Source organism: Carcharhinus amblyrhynchos, chromosome 7 (genome assembly GCF_965287045.1).
Source record: "Carcharhinus amblyrhynchos chromosome 7, sCarAmb.v2.hapA, whole genome shotgun sequence".
NCBI classification, from domain to species: Eukaryota; Metazoa; Chordata; class Chondrichthyes; order Carcharhiniformes; family Carcharhinidae; genus Carcharhinus; species Carcharhinus amblyrhynchos.
This window is the reverse complement of record NC_137330.1, coordinates 103,055,448-103,079,449: the sequence shown is the minus strand read 5'-3', so window position 1 is coordinate 103,079,449 and position 24,002 is coordinate 103,055,448. Positions and strand designations below refer to the sequence as shown.

The 24,002-nt window shown below is 41.3% G+C and overlaps 1 protein-coding gene across 1 annotated transcript in view; it reads left to right on the top strand.

The window, feature by feature from the left end:
• snx3 (sorting nexin 3) overlaps positions 1-14,036 on the top strand; it is a 34,991-nt gene extending 20,955 nt beyond the window's left edge. The window contains exons 2-4 of the mRNA XM_080193380.1: positions 5,684-5,779; positions 10,532-10,656; positions 13,131-14,036. Of these exons, the coding sequence (XP_080049506.1) occupies positions 5,684-5,779; positions 10,532-10,656; positions 13,131-13,245 (336 nt within the window). The 3' untranslated portion in view covers positions 13,246-14,036. The remainder of the gene's footprint in view (positions 1-5,683; positions 5,780-10,531; positions 10,657-13,130) is intronic.
• The last annotated feature ends 9,966 nt before the right edge of the window (positions 14,037-24,002 follow it).

The window sequence follows — 24,002 nt, the reverse complement described above, 5'->3', positions numbered from 1 at the left end:
CTATTGCTCAGCTTTGTTTTGACCACTCAATTGTCAGAGTTCTAAGATGAGCTCTTAGATACATGGGGTAGAATTTAATGACGTCTCATCCCAGAAACTTAAACTTAAAATCCTGCTAGATGTCAGTAGACCTTGCCATAGTCCACCCCTCATCTGCTCTCATTCCCATGGTGGATAGGGCAGTAAAATTCCAGCCATGGTCTATTTTGAATTTGCTGCTGATTTAGTGCTACTTCCCTGATTTTGACTGCCTCTATATTGAGATGAACAAATGAGATTAAATTAACTAACTGTTAAGTAGCAAGTTGAATGTGGAGCCACAAGTTCCTTATTGGGTTCTTTGTTTTTGTCTAAATTGCTCAATTTTAACTGATTTTGGCAGACCATTCAAGCTAAAATTTTCAGCAAAACTTCCAAAATGTTTTGTGCTTTTTGTATTAAAAAACCACCAGTCCTCAAACTAGTCCCAGATCAAATTTGATAGCACGGCAATCATTTTGCTCCAACAGTAGATCTTGACATTCTTTGGGTACAAGGGCTTGTTTAAGTTACTAAAACTGATGACTGTACATGAAGCAACAAATGGTTGCCATTTTTCAGTTTTAAATGGTCTACCTAAGTTAGTTTTGCTTTCTTACTATATTAAAACCGCACAAGATATCACATCTTGCACAAGCTAAAACTGTCCAGCTGCACTGGTTCATGGAAGGTTTCATCAAGCAAAAATTACCTTAAGGTTGCTCATTTGAGTGATTTGTGGGAACTTGGCATAAATTTTCCACTTAGTGGGCAAGAGGAAGTGAGCCCTTCATTTCACATCTGTGACAAACTGTTATGTGGAAGGCTTGCAACAGAACTTTAGCTCTTGACAATTTCAATTTCATTCCAAGGAATTCAATAACTTGTTTCCTGGGAAGGTTCACAATATTTCATCTTTCCACTTTATAGTTTTAAAATGTTGAATGTGAAATTTCAGCATGTGGGGAAAAAATATCTCAGTACACAGTAATATGGTCATGATTGCCATTGCATTCTTTTGCAATTCTCAGTACACCATGCCTGGCATTTCCAAGAGTGTTGCCCTCCACTTGTGAAGTTATCTGGATAGATGACAGGGAGACACTTGTGTACTTCCTTAGCATGATTTTGAGCAGAATGGTAAGGGATTTGTTTGCTTCCTAACCAAAGGAGCATTGAGGCCACTTTAGCAACAATAATTGCCATGTTAGCTGTGGTCACTTAGTTCAGCTCAACACATACTATGAAGGAACCAGAGACATTATTTGATTTGTTGCTTCTTGGATGGTTGTTCAACCATCAGTGGCACTGAAAGTTAGATTTCTAATAGCACTTTCAAAGCTAGATCAGCTAAAGATTAGTGCCATAAAACTAGAGCACAAGTGGAGTTATTGCACTTCTACAATAGACTAGATGTCTTCAGCCTTTTTTCCTGTTGCTGGGTGAATAAAGAATGAGTGAGAGGTGTCAGAAGTTCAAAAAAGAAATTTTCAAGGCAAATTAATATGGATTATCCTCTCCAGTCAAACATTGTACCTGTAACCACAATCTGTTCCAGGGATTAACTTTTATTATAGACTTCCGTGCCCACAGGTAAAAAATCTCAGGGTAGGCTTTTTAGCTAGGTTGATCTTTACACCAAGTAAAATAGAAGCTAATCTCTTTGTAATTTGAGAGAAGGTATTTAAAATGCAGAGTCCCATTTTTTAACATCAGTATTGTAAAGGTTTTGTTCAACCTTTTAAGGCTCTCAAAGACCCAGTGGTTTGTTAAGGCAAGGAAGGGCAAGTTTAGGTTAAAAAAAAACTAATGGGTGAAATTAGATAACTTTAATCCACAGTCCAATTGGTGCAAATTAACTGCTTGCTGTCTTCAAATGGGAGCATTTTATTACTTGGGTAGAAAACTGCCTGTACAAATCAATGTATGTCCCTTCTGGACAGAACTGACTCAGGTTATTTAACATGTTTAAAATACAAAATAAACTTAAATTTGCTCTTTCATTTGGAGTCAGGACAGTTATGAACCATACTTTTTCTTGAGAAAATCAAGCTTGAGCTTTATTAAAGGGATCAGATTAAATTTGCAATTCATAATTATAGGAACTATCAAAAATACAAGTTCAATAATTTAACTAAATCTGTTTTTAGTTGCCCAAAAAAGTTGGTTTCTTATAGTCTCAAACCTTGTAAATTTGGCTGTTCTGTCAGACTTCAATTTTCTTGTAAACCATAAGTCATTCTCTAATTTTGCCTTAGGTACAGTTATACTTATGTGCCAACTTAGCATTCAAAAGTTAACATTTTGTTTCCAAGTTCAGAAACCATTTCTAAACATCCCAAGATGCTTCACAGGAGGATTATTAAACCAAAATCTAACTGAGCCCCAAAAGACAAATTGGGTCAGATAATCTTTAAGCTGGAAGAGGCAACTTTTTATTTTAGACTTTAAGTTGAAAACTGAACTAATAGGAGCTGCAAGATAGAAATTGAGTACAAATGTTCTGCATATACTAAAATGATCAAGTAATCTATCTTGTGTAAAAGTAACTGTGAATTATGGGCAAGAAGACCTTAGTGTTTTTATCTTAAGTCAGTCTGAGTTTGAGACATCATAAGCATTCAGTTTAATTCATGGTCAGGGTGAGAATTGAAACCATGTTAGAGCAAGGACTGAATAGAAACTGGAATTTTATCTATTACATGGCAATATGACAAACTGACTTTGAGTTCAAATCATATCTGTGGAAATGGAACATGCTTCACAACTCAGGAAATACAAAATTCCTTGAATGTAGAATGACGAGGAGCTAGAACAGAGTAAATGTTGATAGAAATCTAACTCCGCTGTCACCATTTAAGTTCAATCCACTGTCTTCCAGGAAGATCCTCTAGTTTTACACCTTTTCAAAGATCTTGGAGGGAAGGGGCTCTGCCAGCATCAAGCAGTGGGCAAGGTGCTGACCTTTTATGTCCCAGCTGGTGTTGTCATTGAAACCATCACCTCTGAGCTCACTGCCACCACCCCTCCTGTCAAAGCAGACAGGCTTGGCGTGCTCTCTCTCATGGTGACTGGCACTCTTCCATTCTTCAATAAATCCTCTTTATCCCCTTACTAAAAGTATTCAGGAAACTCAAAGATTGACACCAACTTCATTCCAAGGAATAAGTTTATTCTGCCCCTATTTTGCTCTGTCAATTGTCAATACAAATACAAGAATAAAGGTATAACATGTTTGATATTTGTATTAATTGTAATATTTGAGTAAAATATTAAGATGTATAGAATTTGATTTCTGGCTATGGATTCTTGTACAAAACAATTAATTGGATGTAAAAAAAACTAAGATGTAGATTGGGTGTTGCATAGTCAGTGGTCAAGGAACTCATGCCTCTGACTTTGGTTAGGTAACAATTAATTGCAAAGGTTAAGGGAAAGGTGTAACATTGCATAGTCTGCTCAGCCAAAAGAATCTGCTGCACTTGTCATCACAGTAAAAAGTCTGACAACACCAGGTTTTAGTCCAACCTATTTATTTGATAATATACTCGCAAGCTTTCGAGGGGTTACCCTCTTCGTCAGGTGAATGGAGAGTTTCTCCATTCACCTGACGAAGAGGGTAACCCCTCGAAAGCTTGCGAGTATATTATCAAATAAATAGGTTGGACTAAAACCTGGTGTTGTCAGACTTTTTACTGTGTTTACGCCAGTCCAACGCCGGCATACCCACATCATGAGCACTTGTCATCTCCAGCAAGAGCTATGCTAGTATCTGGGGAAAACTGGGCTTGTGGGAGCAACGCTCCCTCGCCATCACAGGAAAAAACCTGGTGATCTGATGTGAGGTGCTGTCCATGTTGTACATGGCACAGGTGTGGCCTGTCCCCAAATCTTGCATTACAGCAGTGACCCAGGCCATCTTCAAGTCCATCTGGAGATTAAAGATGGATCACATCCAGAGGGAAGCGATGCACAAATCTCCAGAGAACAGAGGGAAAAAGTTCCTAACACCACCCTCATCCTGATGGCCACCTTTGTGTGCAGCCACATCAAGCTGTGCGTAGATCCTCAGTACACTAACAGCAAGTGCCACTACTTTGAGGTTCTAATTATCCCAAGTGTTGCAGAGGATGGGTCTGGCCACACCGCCGTGGAATGCTCCAAGTAGTTGGACCATACTGCAGCACCTGTCCTTCGTGAAGAAATTTTTCCGTAAATGTTCCTTTGACCACATGGCGATCAAGCAGTGGTCAGCACAACATCCTGGAGGCCCTGAGAGGAGGAGATGGTGGATTCTGTCAGATGGTTCCCTGAGCAGACTGTCAGTGTCATCTGGCAGAATGCCTCATCACCAGAACTCGGGCACCAAGACCTGGCTTGGCTGGTGAGAAGGGCACTCCCCATCAGATCCTTTATGCATGCTCGGTCTCAACATCACCACATGCTGCCCTCAATGTGGCTGCAGGGCTTGTGGAATGTGCCTTTGCAAAGAAGATCTGGAGTGAGATTCAGTGGTAATTGTTGAGGCATGTCCCAAGCAGCTTGGTGACACAGGACTCTGCTCTACAGGCTGTTTTCCGCGGACACAGACAAATATCAACTCAGTGAAGGACACGCTGGTCTGCCTGCAACTTGCTGATCTTCCAGTTGAAAGAACTGTCCTCAACCAAATGTTGCAGACTGGCACATTCCAAGGTCCAAGACTACATGCTCAAGCTTGGGGCAGCCACTGCAAAGGCACAATGGGAAAAGGCCACACTAAGGCCTTTCAATGGAGGCACTCCAAAGGCTTGGGAACTGCAGAATACACTCAGCCTGTGTAACTGTGTGCCAATCTGAGAAATAACAGCACATAGTAAAATCTGAGGCATGGACATAACATTTCAAAACTTAAAACTATGACTGTAATCTTGTACAGGACTAAAAAGGACATTTTCTGCACTTTGCAATTTTTAGATATGGAGGTTTGCAGTGGTTTAACTGAGATTTTGTATGAATAAAGTATATTGAAATAAAAATCTGATTTTGTTCAAACTCTGCTGGAAATATTATTGGACTAATCCTAAAGCAGAAGCCTTTCTGATGTCACCATGCCCCCATGTAGTCTTTGTTTGATTCTACCTTAATCCACTCTCCCATGATGCTTTATTTCTGTTGTCCTCACTGCTGTTATCTACTTGCATTTCTAATTAGTGTATTCCAGTTGAAAAGTGCAGAATGTGTAAAAGAGCTATCAGGATTTGGCTGTAAATGATTTAAAAACTTAAATTTGTGTATAAATTGTTGCAGAAAAGGTTTGTTAGTAATGTGAAATAGCATTTTGATGTTTGCTAGCTGAAAGATGCATATTATTCCTCAGTTACATGTCCTTATCTAGAATCACCTGATATGAGTATCTAATGGGTTTAAATTTCACTACATATCCATGTCTTTGTCTAATCCCACAAGGATAATCATTTTGGTATTTTGCTTGCATCTAGATCTTGGATGCGGATAAAATGAAGGGAAAGTGTTGAATTTAATTCTCCACTCCTGACCTAATGTCTTAAGTGACCATGTGCACTTTCCCAAATCCCCACTGCCAACTATTTTCAGCTGTATAAATGATTCCATTTGCATTAACAACATTTAAGCTTCTGTAATTGCACACTTTGGACTTTTTCAGACTAATCTACCAATATTCAAGCTGAAGGAATCTTCTGTCAGGAGAAGATATAGTGATTTTGAGTGGCTGAGAAATGAGCTCGAAAGGGAAAGTAAGGTAAAACTGAAGTGTTTTCTCTCTATAGACAAATTGCACCTCCTTGTCTGAACTTGGTTCTCCAGCAAACGTCTTTTTTTGTCTTGCAATCACTGTCTACATTGAAAAGGAATATTCATTTATGGCCACAGTACACTTGTATTTGTCATTTAGAGTACATTTTGTCAAACTGCCATTCAGATGCACAACTTGGTTTTCCTTGTCTAACTTTCCCAATTAGAACCAGGTGAATTGCTAGTTAGCTAAATCGTATACTTAAACTATACTTGATCTATTTTTTTGGATTTTTCTGTGTGGAACCACTAATTTTGTACCTTTGGGTGTGCCCCTTAGTTGACTAGAGATAGTAACACCAAGTACAGTATATAAGGATTGATGCATTTGATCCTACTTCAGTACAGGAGGTTGGTATTTTTGGGAGATGTTCAAGAATTAGTTGGACAGCAAAATGTTGGATCTGTCTGTGGCTGTAGTTATGGTATATTGAGTGTTCAAACTTGTTAGTTGCCAACATTGTGCAATATGGATGTGTAATGAGACAACCATAATTTGAATTTGCATTCAGTTTGAGGGGAGAAGAATGGTATTTTAAACGTTTAAGGGCATAAAATCACAACTAAAGTGAACTGACAAATGAGGTTAAGGGATAGATTAATAATGGCAGACAATTAAGGGGATATGTCAATAAGAACAGACCCATCCAAGTTAGATGGGTGGCAAGATTGGGCAGAGTTTAAAGAACAGCAACGAAAGACATGAAAATAAGGAGAGTTAAGTTAATTTATTCATCACGAGTAGGCTTTAACACTGCAATGAAGTTACACTGAATCACCTAGTATAGCTTAAGTTATACAGAATACAACCACATCAGAATGCTCTGAACAATATTAGCTTACTTTAAGGAAGGATGTACATCAGAAGGCTTTAGATTTATACCATCCCAAAGGTTAGACAAGCTAGGTTTGTATCTACTGAAGTTTAGAGTAAGGGGTGACTTGACTGAAACACACATCCCAAGGCTTCTTGGAATGGTGGATGTGAAAAGGATGTTTTTCTGTGGGAGAATCTGGAACATTTGGAATGGAGTTCCCATAAAATGGATGAGAAATTTGAGGGTTGTCTTTCTAAGATGGTGGAAGCAAAGAGGAGGGGCTGAGTGGCCTCCTGATATGGAATGCTTGCTTTGACTCTTGAATAGTGATATTTCTTTGTGTAAAACCATGGATACTTGTGATTTTATTTTGGATAAGTAATGTGCTTTGAATTGTTATGACAACCAATCTACTGGTCTCTAATTTGCAGGTCTTGTCCAGGATCATACCGAGCTTTGGGGATTGTAATAAATTAAAAGAAACTGCCTTTACAAAAATCAGTAATTTGAATTGCTGCTAGCCAATTAATCTAGTAACTTTACATTGAAGCACTTGACCTAAAAAGGATCTTGAGTAGTGAGAAGAAAGTGTTGTGTTGACAATTTTTCTCAGCTCATGAATATTAACTGAATATTGCAGTTATACTGCAGGTATAGATGTTTTTGTACACTTGGGGTTCTCTAGGTTTAGCATGTACAATTTAAAGTTTAAAGCCTTATTGTCATAAGCTGGCTTTCATTAACACTGCAATGAAGTTACTGTGAAAATCCCCTAGTTGCCACACTTCAGCACCTGCTCAGGTGAACTGAGGGAGAATTTAGCATGGCGATTGCACCCAACTAGCACATCTTTCAGATTTGTCTTTCTTCTGGTGCTCTGGTTTCTTATCACAATATGTGGAGTCTGTAGTGATCCAAGCTGGGAATTGAACCCTGGTGCTGAAGCAGCTGTGCTAACCAATGTGCCACTGTCACCTATACCTCCATTTTGGATGGGACAGATCCAACAGCTCAATTGGGTACCAGGCCATCAGCAGAATTATGTTTACTGCAATCTGTAACTGCATGGCTGGCATTTCCTTCCATCTGGCTGTTATCGACAAGCCAGATCAATGAAATATGCAGGGAGCACAGCAGGAGCAGCACCAGATGTAATCCTTATGATGTAGTTGCCATGTTAGCACTTGAGTGTCCACTAGACAGTGGAAGCAGCTGGCTTTTGAGCCATGACACCTGGGTCAGATCAAAAGTCTACAGTTCTACCATACTTGGTCCTGATTGAAACAACCAATCTGAGGCATTGGCTTCACAAGCCCCCATCCTCTGAGGGTGCATCACATCAAAAGAAGGCTGAAACATTTGTAACCATCCTCTGGCAGAAGCACCAAGTGGCTGCTCTATCTACATAAGAACATAAGAACATAAGAAATAGGAGCAGGAGTAGGCCATCTAGCCCTTCGAGCCTGCCCCGCCATTCAATAAGATCATGGCTGATCTGTTGTGGCTCAGTTCCACATTCCTGCCCTCTCCCCATAACCCTTAATCCCCTCTCATCAAAAACCCATCAACCTGCTTCTTAAAAATATTTAGCGAGGTAGCCTCCACCACTTCAACAGGCAGAGAATTCCAGCGATTCACCACCCTTTGAGTGAAGAAATTCTTCCTCAACTCCGTTCTAAACTGCACACCCCTTATCTTGAGGCTGTGCCCCCTAGTCCTACTGTCCTTTCTGTCCTGTCTCCTGAATGCAAAGGTGCTTGTTTTGAGCCAACTAGATTGACTTCCATGATGCCATGAAATAAAGCATTGGATACAGCAAAGCTGATGGGCTTTTACAATGTTCCAGCAATAGTACTGAAGACTTTTTGCTCCAAACTTAGCCAAGCTGTTCCAGTAGAGCTACACAGGCATTGAATAAATGTGCAGAATTGCCTACATATGCCCTGTCCACAAAAATAAGGTGGCTCCCATCTGTCCAATTGCTGCCTCCATTAATCTACTCAGCAAGTAACCTGCTTACAGATGCCCACTCTAGGTTCCTCCTCCAGGGACACTCTGCTCGTGAGCTCATTTCAGCCTTAGCCCAAACATGGACAAAAGAACTTTGACATGACAGCATTTGATAGTGTGGTATTCAGGAGCCTTGTAAGAATGAAGTCAATGGGAATTAGATGGGGGAAAATCCTCCATTTTTGTGCTGGGTATGGCTTCAACTAAAGATGCCTGTTAGAAGTTAATCACTTCAGTCCAAAGAACAAAATCAGCCTGGGAAACAGGCCCTTCGGCCCAACAAGCCCATGCCGCCATCTCAACACCACCAGTCCACCTCTCTACCCACGACCCCCATCTAATGTTTTATGGCTATCTAGATTGAGGGAAACTGGCAGGAATAAATGGTCCCAAATCAATCAGCCTAACAGCACATGTGGGAGGAAACTGAAGCACCTGGGGAATGCGCAAACTCCCACAGACACCGGCCCAAATCCATGTCTGCACAGCAATCCTCGATAGTCACTGAGCTGTCATCTTGCCCAGTCCCAGGGCAAACTGCACAAGTTTCCTTCAGTGGTACCATAAGGTCTACCCATGTTTGGCTGCTTGATTGACCTTCCCTTAAGTGAGGTCAAGTGGCAATGTTTGGCACCCCACCCACACACATTCCTCCTACTGCTGTACGGTGTGTACAATCTACAACTTGTTTCTAACAGTATCTTCCAAACTAATGACCTCTAGATCTCCACCTGGAAGGCACATGGAAATGCCTGCAGGTTCCCATGCAAGTTGGAAACCATCCTGACTTCACTGGGTTGAACCCTTTGTGCCTATATAAAGGCAGCTTTTCACCACATCAGTGCTCATCCCATGAACAAATTAAAAACTGTTGCAAGTGGGGAGCAGTTATGAGAATATCAAACAATCTTCAAGCACTTGTATTCAGTATCTCAACCAAAAGCTGATGCTATTTCCTCCCTGGATATTCTTGACCAGTCCCTTTAAAATTGGCTAAATTAAATGTCTACATTGCTTTATATATTTACAATGTACATACAAATTGGGAGCAGGAGTAGGCCACTTGGCCCCTCAAGCCTAATCCACAATTCAGTCAGACCATGGCTGATCTGATTTTTTTTAACTTCAATCCAACATTCTTCCTACGTATATCCCTGACCATCTTTCATTCCCTTGTTCGTTCTACCTACCTCTGTCTTAAAGATATTCAAGAAATCTGCCACCTTTTTTGAGGCAGTGAATTATGAACCCTCAATTTTTCCTTACCTGTCTTAACTGGGTGGAGCCTTCATTTTGAAAGTGACCAAGTTCTTGATGCTCCCACAAGAGGAAACATCTTGTCCTCTAAGGTTTCAATCAAGTTGTATTCTAAATTCCAGCAGATGCAAGCCTAGCCTTTCCCCATTAGACAACCTGCCTATTCCAGGTATTAGTCTCAAACTTTTTTCTGAACTGCTTCTGATGCATTTGCATCCTCTTATGGAGACCAATACTGCAGATGTGGTCTCACCAGTGCCCTGTGTAATTGAAGCATAACCTTTCTGCTCTTGAGGGAAATTGAATACAATAATTCTACTAGCTGGACTAATTTGTGCACCTGCATGTCACCCAAATGTGTCTGAGCAAGCAGTGATGGGAACAAGATGAAACAGTTTTACTTATCAGTTTGATCTTAAGTCACTAGATCGCACCAGTTTAAGAAATTTCCTTTTCAGCTGTGGTGAATATCCATGTTGCACAATTGATCAGACTCTGGAGATGGAATTGAACAAATGGTGTACTGTAAACCATCTCCTTGACTCAATTTTTCTAGCTAGAAATTATTGCATTTGGGCAATCTTCATGATTTCAAAGCTTTTTTCCCTTTTTAGGTTGTGGTACCACCTTTGCCTGGCAAAGCACTGTTTCGTCAGCTTCCTTTTAGAGGGGATGATGGAATCTTCGACGATAGTTTTATAGAAGAAAGAAGGCAAGGACTTGAACAGTTTATTAACAAGTGAGCATAGCTTCCTCCTTTCCATGGCTTTTGCAATTCATGTATAATAAACACATTGAAGGGAAATGTTGAAATTCATTTGCTCTTTCAATTTAAGAACTGTGGGCTTTGTCTTAATTGCTACTAAAATGAAAGCAGTCCAAAAACAAATTCTGCAAGAATGGAAAAAAAAAACATTGACATGCAGGATAATTTTTTTACTTACAGAATGATTCCATTATGAGGCTGAGGGCACAAAGGGGTCTAGCTGAGTTTTAATTTTGTTGTTTTCCATGCATAATTTATGTAAATTGCTATTAAAATTCTGTTGCTTTTTTAAGTCTTGTGCTTTTTTTCCCACTCACGTACTTATTTTTGGTCTAAGGTGGTCTGCATTTAAAGTGAACAATAAAAAGTTATACCTGCAATTATTTGTGATTGCAGTTGCCATCTGTTTCATGTGTAAATGTGGCATGGCTATCGTTTTGAATAATAAAGCTTGACAAGAAGTGAAAGTATTTTAATTCCCATATTTGAATATGTAACGGTAAATGTGGTGTATTTTAACCTTTTTTACTAAATAACAATCAAGAATTGGGGAACTGGAAAGGAAGTTGAAAATGGGCTCACTCCTAATATGCAGATTTGAGTCTCTTAAAGCAAAATGTCAAAACATTGACAGTGGATTTTTGTCTTATTGAAAGCTTTTTGGAAGCTAATCTACTAGTCATGTTGTGGGTAAAAGCCTTCATCCAGATGTGCATCACTGCTGGTTGAGGGAGCAGTCAGTGCATTGGTGTCCAAGCAGTATGAAGAGATTGGGTGTCTAATGTGACTTGTGCATCTGAAGCATTCTTGGGCCTCTCGCTGTAATTGATTCTTGCCTTCAGTGCTTGCTTAATGCTGTTGAGGAGAATGCAAGTACAGCACTATTAAATAACAAAGAAAATCCTTGTCCCATTGAGATGCAATTTGGAGGACAGTATGCAAATATACAGAGTAGGGGAGAGAAATGAAGGTCATCATTGGAGATGTGGGGGTGGGCAGATAGCCTTTGAAAAAGGCCCCTTCACATTCCAGAAGGCAAGTAGACCTGTATAGAAATGTATTGTAGAATAGTTGAAAATGGGGAAAGATTGAGTGAATCAGGAGTTGGAACTGAATGAGGAATCCAAGACTGATACTAAACTTGATATCTATTTACCCAGAACATCTATTACTAATGGCAATGTCTGCAAGGGTGTATCTCTTTCAATAACTGGCAATTTAAATTCCATCTCATATAGAACCATAGAAAAATTACAGCTCAGAAACAGGCCTTTTGGCCCTTGTCTGTGCCAAACCATTTTTTTTTGACTGACTAGTCCCACTGACCTGCACTTGGATCATATCCCTCCACACCCCTCTCATCCATGTACCTGTCCAAGTTTTTCTTAAATGTTAAGTGACCCTGCATTCACCACTTTATCCAGTAGCTCATTCCACACTCCCACCACTCTCTGCATGAAGAAGCCCCCCTAATATTCCCTTTAAACTTTTCTCCTTTCACCCTTAACCCATGCCCTCTGGTTTTTTCTCCCCTAGTCTGTGGAAAAAGCCTGCTTGCATTCACTCTATCTATACCCATCAAAATCTTATACACCTATCAAATTTCCCCTCGTATCTGGACTCATTTTGAAGGGTTCTTGAGAGATAAGAGCACTTCTGCACGCTCACAGGCATGTGGCTCCGCAACTGATGTGGCATGCACTCTTCTGCCATCACTTAACTTCAAAGCTGAAGGAAATGTTTTGAAAACCTCAGGAGATCTCATTGAGCTTTCTCACTCATCTTTTAACATGGTTAGGTGGTCCCTTCATGTGTCATTACACTAATGTATACTAGTCATTGTACAGTTGTACCAGGCAGTGATGTCATTTGAATGCAAGTTTGCAGTCACTAAAATGAGATTGTAAGGCACAAAGTATCCATATTGAGGTCTTCAGTCCACTGAAGATAGGTTAGCAGGCCAGACTTTAGTATCACCAACCTTGGGAATTAGTTGGGTGGTAAACTCCTGAGTAAAGATTGCAGAACCCAGCATTCTTGCAGCCACAAGGACCTGAAAAGCTGTTAACACTTGTGCTGTCTCTTATAGGCAAGGTGTTTTGTGTGAGATGGAATATGATGGGGAGAAAAAAAACTGCTGCATTTACCTGTTGTGATTTGTAATTATTTCTGATTTCTATCTAACTGATTTAATCCTGCAATTGATACATAACTGAGAACCAACAAAATACAAACATGGTTTTATCTTCCAGTGGTAGAAACTCAAATTTGAAGGTTTCACTGCTTTGAATTGAAGCATGGAGCTCTGAGTAACCCAATTGTTAGCCATATTTGCTTGCAGTTGATCATGGAGCCTCTTCAAAACCTGAAAATGTTGCTAACAAATTTGAATTGTTCACTGGAAGCCAATAATTTTAAGTCACTAATTGTTACTCTTTATATTTCAGAGTTGCTGGACATCCTTTGGCACAAAATGAACGTTGTCTTCACATGTTCCTGCAAGAGGAAATCATAGACAAAAATTACACACCTGCAAAAGTGAAACATGCACAAACAGTGTGAATGGACTAAAACACTGATCTGTCCAAACAATCCTTCCATACCAATTGAAATTGCTGGTTTTGGCTAATCCTCAGTACATCTTTCTACTTATTGATGTTTCTGAAAGCAGAACTTCATCTCAGGTGCAGATCACAAGCAAGGAAGATCGCATTCAGGATTAGAGCTGGCTACTGTAATTTGGCTTTATATAACACTTTTGCTTAACATTCATTCTGAAGCCTTACACTTTCAGTAAAGAAATATGCTGATGTAATCTTTGTTCTTTGTGCCCAGATGTTACACTTGGCAGAAGTTACTGTCAGTTGAACCTGTGGTATGAGTATAGCATTTCTAACAATTTTATCTGATGCTTCATCAGTTGAGAGTATTTTTATAATGCATGTGCTTTGTAAATTTGAGAATCTAGCTGAAGGTTATCCACATTTGGCAAGTTGTCAGTTTTTCTTTGAAAAATGCATGGTATATAAATGGTAAGACTCAATACCTCCTTGAGGCAAAACTGAATTTGACATTTTTCCCTTTATGCAAGTTTTTGGAATAGTCCTTCAGACTGAATTGCAAAGTTCAGTTGAGACATTGCTATACAAGTTTCCCTTTTTCCCTTCCTTCCAAATTAGTGAAACCCACATCCATATTATATACTGCACCTGTACCTACCACTGTCATAATTAATTACTAAGTTTGTTTCCATTTTGTACTAAGTCTCAATATACTTCAGTTTGTCAAACACTAAGATGGATCCTCTTCTGAAGTTGGAATGTTTTCAAATAAAGTCCAAGTGAGAAAATGTTGACATTGCCAGTTGTTTTGTACAAACTTTTCTGTCATAAACTGAAAGCTGGCACCCAGCCAACTGACCTTCATGGGCACCAGCTGTATCTCTAGCCCCTAACCTAACACCATCCCTGACCCTAAACTGAAAGCTGGTGCCTGGGGAAGCCACCTAGAACTCCCAGCCAGCAACTAACCTCAGGCAACATTGTTCTCCTTCTCCCCTCCACAGTTGCAACTCAGAAGCACTCTGAATTGCCCCATAAGGCCACCTATGGCACCCTTCAGATTCACACCATTAGGCATGCATTAAACCTACTGACACTTTAAAACCAAAGTGGAGCTGCCAATAGAGGTGACAACTTATTAACCAATAACCAATTTTCACCACTGACTTTGGGGCAGCTGGTAATCCAGAGGATTGGAATTTATTTCAGTCAATGGAGGTGGTATTTCAGTAACTGAGAAATAGTTAACCAAACTCATGACAGGGCAGCTGGTTAATCCAAGGACTCAATTTGTTTCTTATCCACCCCAGTCCCTCAACCCACTCAAATGATTAACCTGAAGGGATAGCAAATGGGAAACCAGTTCTCCCACATACATGCTAAGTTAACAGGGGAGAAGCAGTGCCCATCAGGTTCCATTCTAGCCCTGAATTGAGCAACACTCTGCACCAATCAGTCAGCTACCCCAGGCCAACCAGTGAGCTGTGGTACTAGGGTATTGTTACTCTTAGACAGGATTCTGACTGAGGCATTCAGTCATAATCCTTCAGATGGCAGTTTCACACCATTGGTTCCTCAGCCAAGCACATACGCTAAATGGCTGAACCTGTGCTTCCTCTTGTATTGAGCAGGATTACTATGCAATCACACATCCAGTAGGGCAAAACTAACCCCCTCATGATGGTCTAAATGCAGCTCACATTCCCTACTAATACTGAACAGCTCAAGGGACAATCCTTTAAACAGGAGGAATTTCTTCTGCTAGAGTGGTCAATCTGGAACTCTGCCACAAGTTGTGGAGGCTGGATCATTGAGTGTCTTTAAGACAGCAATAGGTTCTTGATAAGGGGATCAGGGTTATGGGGGGAGGGGGGGGGGGTAGGAAATATCAGCCACGCTTGAATGGTGGAGCAGACTCTCTAGGCAAAATGGCCTAATTCTATATTTTATGGTCTTATGGAATTCTGCTCCACAATGATAGGATGAGCTGACATTGAAGAATCAAAAGCAACATTGCCATGAACACTTGGTTGCCACAAGCCAGTTACCCCTGTAGGAAATTTTCTGACTCCTGATTAAAACCCAAAATGTCAGCAGGATCATGAGGCCACACTTTTTTTTTCAGTCTGTATTCATACTGAAAATCAAGATCAAGTGAGCTTTTGCCCTTCTCTTGTAGGAGGTTTCTGTCCTTGAGCTTGCCTCAAGTGTTATGGTGGGATAAGTATATTGCCCCAATTTTGTGCCTATCCAACCAGAAATGAGAGTGCTTTGAACATAAGTAGGCCATCCAGCCCTTCAAGCCTGCCCTGCCATTCAATAAGATCATGGCTGATCTGTTGTGTCTCAGTTCCACATTCCTGCCTTCTCCCCATAACCCTTAATCCCCTCGCTTATCAAAAATCCATCAACCCACGTCTTAAAAATATTTAGCGAGGCAGCCTCCACCACCTCAACGGGCAGAGAATTCCAGAGATTCGCCACCCTTTGAGTGAAGAAGTTCCTCCTCAACTCCGTTCTAAACCCCCCCCCTTTCCCCCCCCCCCCCCCCCCCCCCCCCCCACAACTTGAGGCTGTGCCCCCTAGTCCTGCTGTCCTTTCTGAGCGGGAAGAGTCTCTCTACCTCTATCCTATCCATCCCATTCATCTTATGTCTCAATGAGTACAAGCCTAGTTTATTTAGCCTCCTCATAGCTCAACCCCCTCAACTCTGGTATCAGCCTAGTAAACCTCCTCTGCACTCCCTCCAAGGCCAAAATATCCTTGTGTAAGTATGGTGACCAAAACTGCACACAGTACTCCAGCTGCGGCCTCACCAATGCCCTATACAGCTGCAGCAAGACCTCCTACTTTTATATTCAATCCCCCTTGCTATGAAGGCCAGCATCCCATTAGCCTTCCTGACCACCTGCTGCACCTGCAGGCTGGGTTTTTGCGACTCATGCACAAGGACCCCGAGGTCCCTCTGCACCGTCGCCTGCTGCAGTTTTTCCACCCTGTAAGTAATAGTCCTTCCTACCATTATTCCTACCAAAGTGGACCACCTCGCACTTGCCAACATTAAATTCCATTTGCCATTTCCTGGCCCATTCGCCCAGCCTATCTAGATCCTTCTGCAGACTCTCCACACCCTCTGTGCAATTTGCTGTTCCACCAATCTTGGTGTCATCAGCAAATTTCAACACTATACACTCGGTTCCCTCCTCCAGATCATCTGTATAAATGGGGCTTGCCTCACCAGGTAATGGTATTTCACCAGTGGCAGAGGCTTCTTATTCTACACCAGTCACCCCTTCAGATTGCCAAACTAGGGTCAAGCTCAACAGGATCATCTTTCCCTGCTGATTTCTGCCAAGCCCATTCCCTTGGCTGTGGTTTTGCTAGACTGTGCTGTACTGATATTTGAGGTAGGGGTTTGATATGGCAGTACCAGTTTGATGTTTGCACTGTTTTTGGGACAGTTACCACAGGTGGTGTCCATTCAGGAAGCATGAGACTGAGCGCTACAAGTTAAATGGCACAACAAAAAATAACATCTTCATTTGACATGCTACAATAGAAATAGAAACCACCAAGGACTAGTCACTGACAAAACTTAACTAAACAACATTTTTTATCCACCAATATTTTTGTTTTTGTTTTTGTTTTACCCACCACCAATTTAACAACCAGTGTTGTTCATCACACTTGTTCTCTTTATGGTCCCACACCCTGGCACCAAGGGCCAGCCAGTTGCCCTGGCCAAAAGCTAAGCTTTTGGGTGTTACCATGTTCCTCACCTATTGCTGAAAATCTAACATTGCTGAACATCTAACAGTGATGGTGAGTCTGGATGTCTGCTGGGCAAATGTCTTGTACCTTGATCGAGGAATTTCATACATCTGAGTTTGAGCCATTTTCCTCTAGCACCCACCATGAAGCCAAAATACTTGGGCTTGAGTCATCCTGTCAATTCCATGATCTCTGGCCCAAGATGACTATATTTTTGCCTTTTCCCACACTAAGTGCCCTGTAATCCTATCGTACTGTGACATCTATCATTGTGACCCATTGGTTTTTTTTTTGAATAATACCAACTTTCTGTGGGAGCCATACTTGGCCACTAGTCTTGTGCCAAGAGTTAGTCTAATATCTTATGATATTTCATCTCATGCATTATGAAGGGCAGCAACCAGAGATGTGTATGAGGGTCTTGTTTTCCGCTTCACACTGTCAACACTATTTAATAGTATCTAGCCTTCTCCGTGTAAGGGTTGACCTGGTCAGGTGCAAATTACTTCAGAGAAGTAAATTGTTGATGAACTGAGACGATTTTAATTGGGAAAACTGGTTTGATTCAGGTACTTGATATTGCCTTTTTATTGGATTCCAGCACCTTTTGGCATTTTTAACCTTTTACCATTTTTCAAATTTCCATACCTGTTTTGTGGCTTCTGGGGCCCAGCATCTTGATCAAGGAATGCTGGCATTGATGCCTGGATGAGATCAATGGGGTCCATTCCTGCTTTGCAATTTTGTCCGATAAGAAATCTTCGATTTCCTCCTGGACTTTGAAATCTCACAGTCTTTTGGTGTTGTTGTATTCGCCTCTGTTGGAATGAAGACTGTATGATCACATCTTTGGACACTTCCAGTGCCACATGTTACGAATAATCGCAGATGGGATTTGCACTTTGAGTTTTGGTATACCGAGACCGCAGCTTCTATTGCTGGAATACAGGAAGCCATGAAGTGTAGGAATTCTTACGTGGCGTTTCATATGATTTGATCCAGTTTAATAAACATGTTCTCTGACTCCTCAAAGGTTTTGGGAATGACGTGTATCCTTAAGATTTTCATTTGGTGTCTTGGTCGGGGAGCAGCTGCCTGTAAGCTAGACAGCCAGGTTTTGAGCTTCTCCCATTGCCTTTCTGACACACCTGCTCAAGGATCAGTTCAGGCACCCAGGTTTTTCTCGTCTTGCCTGGGAGGATATGGCTTTGTTCCAAAGTTTCCTGTTCTTGCCAAGATTATACAGAAAGGTCTTCAATTGGTATATAAAGTGGAAGCCTTTTGTTTTTGTGGTTTTGTCAGACCCACATGTAGGCAAAAGGACTGGAGGATCTTCAGATTCCATTCCATCCCGGTGTCAAAGTCACTCTGCAGAGCAATGTCATCCACAAAGGCCAGAGCTGAGCAGTTGACTCTTCTGTCTCCCAGGAATATGGAGACTCCAGAATTAGTTTTCTCCAGAGATCATATCAAAGGATCCAGAACAATGTTAAATAGGATTAGTGAAAAAGTGGGTTGCCTTGCTTTATGGCCCTCTCTATCCATGGCAGTGGTCACAGTTCTGTTCCCTTCAACCACTGTGATGCTGTCTGTGTACACGTCCTCTAAAAGTAGGGAGGTCTTGCTGCAGCTGTATAGGGCATTGGTGAGGCCGCAGCTGGAGTACTGTGTGCAGTTTTGGGCGCCGCACCTGCGCAAGGATATTTTGGCCCTGGAGGGAGTGCAGAGGAGGTTTACTAGGCTGATACCGGAGTTGAGGGGGTTGAGCTATGAGGAGAGGCTGAATAAACTAGGCTTGTACTCGTTAGAGTTTAGAAGAATGAGGGGAGATCTCATTGAGACGTATAAGATGATGAATGGGATGGATAGGATAGAGGTGGAAAGACTCTTCCCGCTCAAAAAAGACAGTAGGACTAGGGGGCACAGCCTCAAGATAAAGGGGGGGCGGTTCAGAACGGAGTTGAGGAGGAACTTCTTCACTCAAAGGGTGGTGAATCTCTGGAATTCTCTGCCCGTTGAAGTGGTGGAGGCTGCCTCGCTAAATATTTTTAAGAAGCGGGTTGATGGGTTTTTGATAAGAGAGGGGATTAAGGGTTATGGGGAGAGGGCGGGAAAGTGGAACTGAGCCACGACAGATCAGCCATGATCTTATTGAATGGCGGGGCAGGCTCGAAGGGCCAGATGGCCTACTCCTGCTCCTATTTCTTATGTTCTTATGTTCTTATGTCCACAAATGCTCTGGGTAATTTTGCCTTTGCCAAATCGACAAAGACAACTCCAAGGCTCTCGCAGTTATTCTTTGATTTTTCTAGAACTGCAGTGTTCTCATTTGCATTTGGGAGTTACTGCTAGAAACCCTTTCTGCCTAGGGTTGATTTTGACTTGAGTTGCTTAGCCGTGATCTTTGTGAAGAGGTGTAGCAACATGGGACCTATGATTGGCCACCAGTTATCAATGTCTTTAAGGCACTCTTGGTCTTCGCACTTGGGAATCAAGATGGTTCAACTTCTTTTCAGGGAATCTGGTTGACATCAAGCACAATTTCATAGGGAGAAGAGTCAGGGTAGACTGTGAGACAGGAGAAGGTATTGCATTATTAGTTGAGCAAAGAGAGATCATGTTGTGGGAGGGGACAATCTATCATCTCCACTAATAAACTTGTCGTGTTTGTCCATAGATTTCAAGATGGAAACGCATGTTAGTAGGGCGGTGAAAAGGGCATATGGGATTCTTGCTCTTATCAATTGAGGCATAGATTATAAAAGTAAGGAGGTCATGTTGGAGTTGTGAAGAACTTTGAGGTTACTGGTGTGCAGTTCTGGTCAGCACATTATAGGAAGGATGTGATTGCATTGGAGGGACTGCAGAGGAGATTCACTGGGATGGAACATTTATGAAGAAAGATTGGATGGGCTTAGGTTGTTTTTGCTGGAGCAGAGAAGACTTGAGGGGTGACCTAATGGAGATGTACCAGAATGAGGGGCATGGATAGGGAGCAGCGGTTCTCCTTAGTAGTAGGGCCAGTCATGAGGGGACACAAGTTCAAGGAGAGGAGCAGGAGGTTTAGGGGGATGAGGGGGAAATCTCTTCACCACCCTCCCAAGCAGCACTTTCCAAATCACCACCATCCTCTTGGTAGAGGTGGGTTGCTCGTACATAGATGAGCACCTTGAATGTTAATGACATGCTATTGCTGTTAAGTGGGATTAAATAGGTTAGGTGTTTCTCAAGTGTTGGTGCAAAACTGATGGGCTAATGAGCCTCTTCTGCCCTGTGATGACTTGGTAAAGATCCTTCAAGAGCATTAGTCTCCAAAGCCATTGATCTTCACGGAACTGTTCAGGTTTCACGGAAGGAATCAAGTGGAAGGCAGAAGCACTGCTCAGATGGTGACAACCTTAAAACTTGTAGAACGATGAGTTGGTGAGTTATTAGGTACTCTTCACAATCATGTCTGTGGCTTCAAATATGAGGCTATCCAAAAAGATTGCTGAACAAAGAAAATTACAGCGCAGGAACAGGCCCTTCAGCCCTCCGAGCCTGCACTGACCATGCTGCCTGACATAACTAAAACCCTCTACCCACCCAGGGACCATATTCCTCTATTCCCATCCTATTCGTGTATTTGTCAACTTATCACTTAAAAGTCATTACCTATCTACTTCCACTACCTCCCCCAGCAATGAGGCACCCACTAATCTGTTTTTTAAAAAAATCTGCCTCATACATCTCTTTTAAACCTTGCTCCTCACACCTTAAAACTGTGTACCCTAGTAATTGACTCTTCCATCCTGAGAAGAAGCTTCTAACTATTTACTTTGTCCATGTCTCTCATAATCTTGTAGACTTCTACCAGGTCACTCCTCACCCTCTGTAGTTCCAGTGAGAACAAACCAAGTTTCTCCAACCTCTCCTCATAGCTAATGCCCTCCATATCAGGCAACATTCTGGTAAATCTTTTCTGTACCCTATCCTAAGCCTCCACATCCTTCTGGTAGTGTGGTGACCAGAATTGAACACTATATTCCAAGTGCGGCTTCACTAAGGTTCTATAAAGCTGCAATATGACTTGCCAATTTTTAAACTCAATGATGAAGGCAAGCATGCTGTATTCCTTCTTGATTGCCTCCTCCACCTGCATTGTCACTTTCAGTGCACCTGTATACCCAGATCCCTTTGCCTATCAATACCCTTAAGGGTTCTGCCATTTCCTGTATACTTCATATCTGTATTAGACCTTCCAAAATGCATTACCTCACATTTGTCCAGATTAAACTCGATCTGCCATCTCTCTGCCCAAGTCTCCAACTGATCTATATCTTGCTGCATCCTCTGATAGTCCTCATCGCTAACCGCAAATCCACCAACCTTTGTGTCGTCCACAAACTTAATAATCAAACCAGTTACATTTTCCTCCAAAATCATAGCAAAGTTCCCAGTATTGATCCCTGAGGAATGCCACCTGTCACAGCCCTTCATTCAGAAAAGTACCCTTCAACTGCTACCCTCCGTGTTCTTTGACGAGCCAGTTTTGTATCCATCTTGCCAGCTCACCTCTGATCCCATGTGATGTCACCATAGAACCACAGAAAATTACAGCTCAGAAACAGGCCTTTTGGCCTTTCTTGTCTGTGCCAAACCATTTTTTGCCTAGTCCCACTGACCTGCACTTGAACCATATCCCTCCACACACCTCTCATCCATGAACCTGTCCAAGCTTTTCTTAAATGTTAAAAGTGACCCTGTATTTACCACTTTATCCGGCAACTATTCCACACTCCCACCACTCTCTGTGTGAAGAAGCCCCCCCTAATATTCCCTTTAAACTTTTCTCCTTTCACCCTTAACCCATGCCCTCTGGTTTTTCACCTTCTGCACTAGTCTGCCATGAGGAACCTTGTCAAAGGCCTTTCTGAAGTCCATGTAGACAACATCCACTGCCCTACCCTCAATCACCTTCTTCACTTCCTCGAAAAATTTGATTAAGTTTGTGAAACACGACCCCCCCCTTCACAAAATCATGTTGCCTCTCACTAATACGTCTACTTATTTCCAAGTGGGAATAAATCCTGTCTCGAAGAATCCTCTCCAATAATTGCCCTATCACTGATGAAAGACTCACTGGTCTGTAATTACCTGGACTATTCTTGCTATCCTTCTTAAGCAAAGAAACAACATTGGCTATTTGCCAATCCTCTAGGACCTCCCCTGTAGCCAGTGAGAATACAAAGATTTCTCTCCAATTTCTGATGTTCTTACTGAACATACTTTGACTTTAAAGACAGCAATATAATTCTGTGTCAGTAGAACTGAGGAGGCAGGACCACAAGTTGGGAACTGCCCATAGGAAATCAAAACAACAATTTTGTCATAGATGTGCCAAAGTGGGCCATTCAGTGAGTGAATGCTGAAGCAAGGATAGTCAATGCAAGAATTGTGGTTAAATGGATTACATTGCAGAAAATTGTTGGACTAGGCCAGCTTCCCCTGAGAATGCAACTTGTTCTTCACATTCTTGAAGAAATATTTTCTTCCATGTTGTAAGTTAAGACTGTGAAGAGGAGATTGTCCAGAGATATGATGAAGAGGTCCAAATGAACACATCCATACAGTGTGAATCAAATAGATTTAGGGTGATTCCAAAATTAAATGGACAACTGGTGCTGCTGTGTCTTAGTTCCTAAGACTACATAGCAACAAAAGCTGAAGCATCTTCATGTGATTTCAAGGACATATAGTGAAGAGATCATACCTTTTAAAGGGCTGCATCATGGCCAACATAGAGTTGAGTGGCAAATAGAGTCGCCCCTCCATGAGGAGATCATGATTGGAGAAGATAACACTTAACTGTGTTCTTTCAACAGATTAGTCAACGTCAAAACAGGCCTACAGCATCTTATTTGTCCAAAGGTTTAAGAAGAATTTGTATGACTTGTGTGTTAGAGCCGGTTACAATAAGTGACTGGGCTTTCTCATCATAACCAAATGGTTCAATTTGTATTCATGGTGATTTTAAAACCAATCTACTGTTGTGTACTAATCAATATCTGCTTCCTTTTAATTGAAGATTTGTTAGCTGGCTTATCAAGTGGGCAGATATTCAGCAAGATTGATCTTTCACAGCATATTTACAGATGAATGTAGCCACTAAAGCTCACCCATTACTCAAAGATCTTTTTCATTTATAAGATTACCTTTTGGAAAAACATCTCTAGCCCTATTCTCAAGATTGCTGGATCAGATTTTAAGTTGTCTGTTTGGTGTACAATGTGACCTGGATGGTATTCTACTTACAGGGTCCAGTGAGCAGGCGCACTTGAATAACTTAGAAGCAACATTGGAATATCTTCAAGCATACGATCTGCATATCAAGAAAGAAAAGTGACTTTTTCCAGACATCAGTCCAATATTTGGATCATGTTATTAATAATGAAGGCCTACATATAGTACCTAAAAAGATGGAAGCTATTTTAGGAGCACCACATTCAATGAATGTGACACAAAATTGAGTTCCCTTCTAGGATTATTGAATTATTATGGTAAATTTGTTGTGCAATGGCTTCAATAATGTAGCCATGTGTAAAACAGTCATGGGACTGAACAACAATGTGAGAAAGCATACCATGTCAAAGATGCTTTGCAGAAGTATGAAGTATTGGTTTATTTTAATCCAAAGCTAACATTATTGCCTGTATGTGATTCTTCACTTTGTGAAATTGAGGCAGTCGTTTCACACATTATCCCTTCAGGAGAAGAATGACCAATAGCTCTTTGTGTCCTCTGACTGGTGCTGAATCTAATTGTATTCGGCTAGAAAAAGAAGCAGAGTATTTTGGCATACAAAGGTTTCATCATTATTTGATCGTCACTTTGCATTAACTAATCATCAACCCTTAATTTATTTGAGCCATATAAAGGCATGCTGTTGTTAGCTGTTACTTGATTGCAAAGATCATCACTGATCTTTGATACTTTATTGTAGGAATG